Source organism: Ochlerotatus camptorhynchus, unplaced genomic scaffold (genome assembly GCF_037179485.1).
Source record: "Ochlerotatus camptorhynchus isolate MF236.1 unplaced genomic scaffold, CSIRO-AGI_Acam_v1.1 ptg000284l, whole genome shotgun sequence".
In the NCBI taxonomy this organism is placed as follows: Eukaryota; Metazoa; Arthropoda; class Insecta; order Diptera; family Culicidae; genus Ochlerotatus; species Ochlerotatus camptorhynchus.
This window is the reverse complement of record NW_027040773.1, coordinates 10,164,406-10,171,905: the sequence shown is the minus strand read 5'-3', so window position 1 is coordinate 10,171,905 and position 7,500 is coordinate 10,164,406. Positions and strand designations below refer to the sequence as shown.

The 7,500-nt window shown below is 38.8% G+C and overlaps 1 protein-coding gene across 4 annotated transcripts in view; it reads left to right on the top strand.

Moving 5' to 3' along the window:
* The first annotated feature begins 375 nt into the window (after window positions 1–375).
* Window positions 376–7,500, top strand: part of Nckx30C — a 218,522-nt gene continuing 211,397 nt past the window's right edge. For 3 of the 4 annotated variants that reach the window (XM_065228198.1, XM_065228197.1, XM_065228196.1), the window contains exon 1: window positions 376–972. In XM_065228198.1, coding sequence (XP_065084270.1) covers window positions 472–972 — 501 coding nt within the window. In that variant the 5' untranslated portion in view covers window positions 376–471. The remainder of the gene's footprint in view (window positions 973–7,500) is intronic. The other variant, XM_065228199.1, reaches the window with a different exon arrangement.

The following is a 7,500-nucleotide window of genomic DNA, read 5'->3' as shown; positions in this document are numbered from 1 at the left end:
TCCTTAAATAGAAACTTTTAATTTTATACTTAATCACTTGGTTTGGCATTATAAAAAGAAAATGCTAAGGATATGGACGTCAAAAGTACTGATTTAAATGCCATCTCTAACCGTCTTAAACATTTGTAGACATATGCTGAAATGTGCAATTTCTACCCAGATTGCGTTACTTTAGATAATGCCAATAAAATAAAATTGCTTAATTGTTGCTCCAAAAAGCCAGATTCCTTATCCACACAGAACAGGTTCCAAAGATTGCCTTTCTCGTATCATACACTATTATTATCTATTTTCTGTACATTAAACGCTTACTAACAAACTAAATTCTGATATTTTTATTCAACTTTCGCCCCGCTAGGTACCAACACATCAATACCAACGCACAAGGACCCCCTGTTTCCCGAAGACTTATTCACGCTAGAACAACGTCGTAATGGTGCTGTTGTATTACACATTCTTGGCGTAATATATATGTTTGTCGCACTGGCAATTGTATGCGACGAGTTCTTTGTGCCTTCTTTAGACGTGATCATTGAGAAACTGGGCATTACGGACGATGTGGCCGGTGCGACCTTCATGGCGGCCGGGGGCAGTGCCCCGGAACTGTTCACCAGCGTGATCGGTGTGTTCGTTTCGTTCGACGATGTCGGTATCGGTACGATTGTCGGTTCCGCCGTGTTCAACATCCTGTTCGTTATCGGTATGTGTGCGTTGTTCTCCAAAACCCTACTAACACTGACCTGGTGGCCGTTATTTCGCGATTGTACGTTCTACAGTGTTAGTTTGCTTACGTTAATCTATTTTTTTCGTGATAACTCGATCGAGTGGTGGGAGGCGCTAGTGCTGTTTATAATCTATATCGCGTACGCAGTGTTTATGAAATTTAACCAGACAGTGGAGAGATGTGTGAAGAAGATTATCTATAAAAATAAGGTGACCAGAGTTCGAAGCACTGATCAACTTATGCCTGCAGTAAGTAGTTGAGGATGCATGTAATTAGAGGACACATTGGTTTATTTTTGGTTCCCTTTCGTTCGAATCACTTCCTAAGTTTTCAAACACAAATCATCCCATTGCTCAGTACAACACTATCATCTCACAAATCATCAATTTCAAGCCGAAAGGCTTCTCAGATAAAATTAAATTAATTAAACCATCTCCGGCTATAACTTCGCCAACACATGAAACATCTCACTCCACCGTGGATGTGACGGTCGAGGTGCAAACGACCAAAACGACGATGGCGGTGATTGAATCAACATTTGGGTGGTGCACCTGAACTGAAACTGAAATGTCAGGAGCATCGTTGCATCAGCTGTTGAACCGGTGGTCGTGCTACTGCTGCTATCCACCGGACGTGCCATTGTCATTAGAGGCGGAGATCTAATTTTCATTATTAAATAAAGTGGTGCAGTGGTAGCAGCAGAAGTTCCACCATTATCATGTGCTGACGAGTTGATGTGTCGAACCGCGATTGAAATGGAATTGTCTTGTAAAATGCAAACTTAATGAGTAGCAACACGAATTTAACAGTGTATAGCATAATCATATGAGAGCTCATACATTTCATTGCACTGCATAATGGGTACGGCATTTATCGGGTAGACCGGTAGACGAACCATCACGAAACTACATGCAAGGCGAGATCGACTCAAAACTGAATGGTTTTTCACTCAAAATCACAAAAACGTAGGCCATTCACAGACTGAGTTAAATTTTCCTCACTTATCCTCAAAAACCTTCGAAAATTTTACTCAGTCTAGGAGTATACTAATAAACTGAGTGAAACTTCTCTTGATTTACCTCATATTTTAATAGTTTTTCCATGGAAATTGAGGAAAATTTTACTCAGTCTATAGCCTACGTTTTTGTGAATTTGTGTGAACGGAACTCAAATTTGAGCGGGTTTAATCGGCCATGATGAGTGATGTCATTCGGTTACTGTATGGTCGAGTGATTGTCATATGGACAGGTGTCATTTTCCGAAATCGATTTCTGATCAATTAATATGAACTTTTAACGACGGTACGATAAATTCAATCAACACGGTAAACATTCAACATTACAAGTTGAATGAACATGTTCGAGGCATGTTAAAAAAAGATTGTATTTTGTGTGGAGTTGTTTTTTCAAAATGGGAGCAATTAATTGGAACCCTTCTTGTTGTTGTTTATCATCGGTAGTTTTGACGTAGAACTACGTCTTTGTCGACTATGCTGGGGTGCAAATCAAAAAATATGTGTGGTGAAGGAGTGTTAGGTTTTGAACGCTTGTAACTTTGTCATTTATAGATGAAATTAAAATCCAAATACGCCAATCGATAGGATATTACATTACTAACCTGTTGAAATAAATATTTTTTCCAATTTTTCTGTAATTAAACTATTGAAAATGTACAAATGATAATTTTATCACTGATTTCATGAAATTAGCCTTTTTCCCAAACCCAGTCATTACAAACGAATACCACTTGGTTACACATCATTCTGCTTGAACCTGAAAAGATATAAATCAGCGCTGCTCTCATCATTTTTTTTCGGGAAATAAATTTTAAGCAAACCCTAATAATGTATAAACAATTAATTTTATACATGCAGAGCCAACATTTTCAAAAAAAAAAATATTGCTTAATAGGAGACATACACTCGATGAATTACCAACAACTGACTGTTAAACATATCTGGTGCCTCTATATATGCAATTATATTAACATCCAAAGTCCATCCTATTTTACATATTCTGCAAAAAAGAAACTTTCTGCTCCGCCCCATTCATAAAAAACTGCGGGAAATCCTATCAGGTTCTGAACCGGAAAAGGACAGCGCTGCTGTCATGCGTTTGCTCATTGTCGCTTCGGACGGCGTGGCACTTGGTCTTGCAGTAAGTAGGACCAAATCAGCGGCTAAAGGTGGATCACGGCGTGACCACAATGAAGAAATGTAATGATGTAAACCCCCTCCTCCTTTCACAACAACCTCTCCCCCTCCCCTTCACAACAATCTCCCCACCCCTCAACAACCTCTCCTAACCAATTATCAATGACAATTATCCACGGCCCATACAAATTTTAAATTTTTTATATGGACAATTGTCTACGCATGGGGAGAGGGGGGGGGGGGTCAAGCATACCGAAAAGCTGTCTACATAGTTAGTGAACAGCCCCTAAAATAACACTGTTATCAAATAAAAAGCAGCTCACGCGACCACCAACGATCGACAAAAACAATCTGTGGGCAGTGTTGCGATTAAAAAAAAAGTTGATGCATTGTCCAATACTCATATTGTTCGTTTAACTCGTATAACTTAAATTATGCACTCATAATGCTTAAAAACAAACAAATAATGTTGAAAACATAAATGACCTGTGATTATAACAAAACGTCCTATATAACATGTCCAATGTACACCTGACAAGAGCAAAATGTCCTCTGTAACATTTTTCACGTTTTCATAGAAAAAAAAGTATGAAACGGGTAGATTATAATTTCAATTACAATTTTACTATCGCATTTCACTATTATAGGTCTTAAAAATGTCAAAAGTTGATTTGGTTTAAAATAGTATCAAAAAAGATTTTGTCAATCTTCAACCTCGTTTTTCTCGAAAAGAGTGAAATGTTAGATAGGACCTTTTGAAAAGTTAGGCGAGATTTCATATCTACCAAAGGGTCAGCAAAACCACAAAATTACCTTGAATACGGGGGGTATTCATTGGATGAAAGGAACCGTGAAAGAGGACACTAAAATAGAAAGTTTTTCTTCCGACAGTTTCATGTTAGTATTCATCTTTGTGTGTACTTCTGAGTGGATTCTGTTTATGTGTGGTCAAATGAAAATCATGTCAAATTTCACATGGATATTTGTCAAGAAAAATGTGTAAATTGTTATGAGTCAACCATAACCGAAATACTTGAAAATTTTAAGGTAAAGTATAACAGTCAAAAATGCATGAAAAACATCAATTTTGTGTGGTTCTACGTCATACTGCGGTCGTGTCTAGGACACAACCCTTTAATTTTTTTTTTTTCATATTTTAACCCTGCTATGTTTTCCAAAATCAAGCTTCTGATGCTATGCGCGGGAGGCAAACGTGATTGAAAGTGACAGTAGATACCTAGCTGATGATGATAACTGCTCACAGCATTTCGTTTTGCGGCAAAAATATGCCATTTCATCTCATTCCACTGCGTTTGCAAATTGTTTCACTGTTACCATGCGAAGCTCACCATTGCGCGGAAATCCGATTTTATTGAAATGTCACAGGCTAAGGTTGAAAGTTGTCCATGTTTCCATCCGTGCTACGGAAGAGGTTATCACAAATATGTCACCACAAGACCTTCGGATGTGCATTTCGATTAAACACATTCCTTTGATTACAATAGAATGAACTGATATAAATTTATGTGCTCATAGGGAAGTGCGGAGCAGTGTTGCTGTTTAGCAATTTAATTAAGTTAATTTATGTGTCCAGCCATAGGAACTGAGCACACTGAGTTGACCTTATTTCCAAGTACAAACTACGGAAGAGGCGCCATTTTAATTGTGCCGTCGATTATTGTCCCATAAATGGATGACAAATCGCTAACGAACCCGACGTGGGAACATCTTCCCGATCCGTTCAGAATGAAATGCTCATACAAAGGCACGACCCAGGTTAGGTCTTCATAGGGGCAAGTGGGGGAACACTCACGTTGTTTGCACAATGCACACAAAACGGCTAGATAATGGGAACAAAGTGGAAAGACACCCATAAACTCGTGTGCGGCTCCACGCGCTCACAAGGAAGCAGTTATTTTTATTTTAAAATTGCAATAAAATGCGGAGCCTGTGATGGCAGAGCTGCATTCTGCTATTGCACTTTCTAGGGTTTGTCGACCAACTTGCGAAGCAATTCGAAGTCTCGTTTATAACCGAACCATAGTGAGCGTTATATGATACATGGCACAAAAGTTGCCTTTACGAGCCTCATTCCAAAAAGCGGTTATAGTGATAGAAAAATAACTGCACAAATGCGGAAACGATTCCCTACGTGTGGATGTGTTAATATAAATGTATGTGTGTATGTGTCGAGTTTGTGTGATCTTCTGCATATGCACGTTGAGCAGGCAGCGTTGCACTTACATCAGCTCCACAGTTCCCACCGGGATCATTATCATTACCATTGCACACAGACGGAGAAACTACATACAAACACTGCGCCAGCAGCCAGTTTGCCACGATTCGTGTCATAAATGGAAGCTATTCCACAGGACAACTATGCAACACGCTATGATTGGATTTTGGTTTACATTGCTTGAATAATTAAATTAATTTCCACTCGCGCTGCCATCACTGTGGGTAACTGTTTTTACCGGGCTACGTTTCAAGTGTTGGAAATTTCATTTGATTTTATTTTATTGTTTAATAGATGACCATGCTGGCAATCGATTCACCAATTATGTGTAGCTGTGATTTGGGATACATTTTGTTTTTATCGAGCTTTTACAATTTTCTCGGTTTGATGTTTCCATCCACAACCAGTTAAAATCATAAAATTCCTGTCCCCGTATCAGTGCTGAAGCTGATTCAGGGAGAATTATGTACCATGTTTACCATCATTCATTTGCTGCACAAATATATAACCACCCACATTGGCGACATCTGGACATGTTTCGGATACCCCCGAGGAAGTGGTTAGTTTATGACTAGGGTCAAACCCCACCATGCGACACCTCAAATCACATGGGAAATCGGAAGTACAATGTCAAGCCTAGAGACAAACTGGCTACATTCGGAAATGCTCTTGTAGTTCTCCTTCTACTTCTTGTAATTGGCTTTTACGCTTGTTACGCGAGCGTTTGGCTGGCTCTCAACATAGTGTACTATGAAACACTTCCACAACTATCAATTGAGAGCTTTCTTTGTTAACCAATGATTGCATTTGTTTATTGTGGAGCAAGCACAATGATACTCCTTTTCCAGGGAAGTCCAAACAATTTTTCAAACCGAAAGATTTTCTAGGTTGGACCGGAATTTAACCGACCACCTCTTGGTAAAAACTTGCCTTAACTGACTAGGCTATCTGCAGTCAGAGTAGTGTAGTGCTGCATACAACTTAAAATGTGGCTTGGGATAGGACCTAATAGAGAATCCTCCCGAGAAGTCCCAGGAAGAATCCCGGATAATGTTAAGAGTACGTTTTCAGCATGTCAAATGGAGTTTGGAGAACGCAAGACAGTGGCACTGAAATATTCGGGGGCCTCTCTTAATAAGGTTTTTAGAGCTTGCTTGAGAATAACAATCAAGCAGTTTTTAAACTCCAAAGTGTTTCTTCATCTCCATACTATACAAAAGGTTCTCAAAACCTCAAAACACTCCTAATACTGTGGGTAATTTTTTTTTACGCCGACTACGAAGCCTCTGAAAAGCGTGTAACGGCAAGTTTGCAATGGCATAACTTAGCCATTTCTACTTGAATTTCAAAAAGTGTGGTACCTCTAAAATTCCTAGGGTCTGTAGATTATTTTGATCGTAAAAAGATTGAAAATCCTGTTTTGTTGTCTACTTTTTTAAAAGTGAAAAGAGTCGTTACACGTTTTTTTAAGGTGTGTTTGTGGGTTTTGCAAGTGGCCTAATATCTATAATTTAGATTATTGGACACAAATGTTCATAATTAGCCAGAATACAGTCATGGTTCCTACATATGGATCCAGAAGACAACGAAACAGTCCTCGAAAGTGGTCAATCCACGAACCTGAGCCTAGAGCTCCATATTTTTTTTCGAAAGCATTAGGAACTGTGGTATAAGAAAGAATGTGGGTCGTGACATAAACATGGATCTGGATGGCCATGGGACCGTCCTCCGGAAGATCCAGAACATTCTTTAAAGTGGTCATTTTATGAAACTGATCCTAGAGCTGCGCAGTTTTTGAAAAACACTAGGAACTGTGATGATAGAATGAATTTGGGATCGTGACACAAACATGGACCAGATTGCCATCGGACCGTCCTCTGAAAAATCCGGAACATCCGTAAAAGTAATCAATCTATGAAACTTATGCTGGAGCTCTGCGGTTTTTCTAAAATACTTCAATGTCATATATAAATTAATTGGGGGTTGTAACTTAAACATGTACCTAGAAGGCCATCGGACCTCTGGAAGATCTGGAAAATCCTTAAAAATGGTCAATCCATAAAACTGATCCTAGAGCTCCACGGTTTTTTTGAAAATCTGGAACATCCGTAAAATGGTCAATCCATCGATATAAGAAAGAATTTTTGGTCATGATTTAAAAATGAATCCCATGGGATGGGATCGTCCTCTGAAAGGTCCTGAACATCCGTAAAATTGGTAAATCCATGAAACTGATCCTAGAGCTGCACAGTTTTTTTTCAAAAATATTAGCAACTGTGTTACAAGAATGAAATGGATTCGTGACATAATGGCTGGACGGCTATGGGCATCAGCGAATCAACAATCTTATTTATACGAAATTCCTCTAAATTTTTGTATACAAAATGT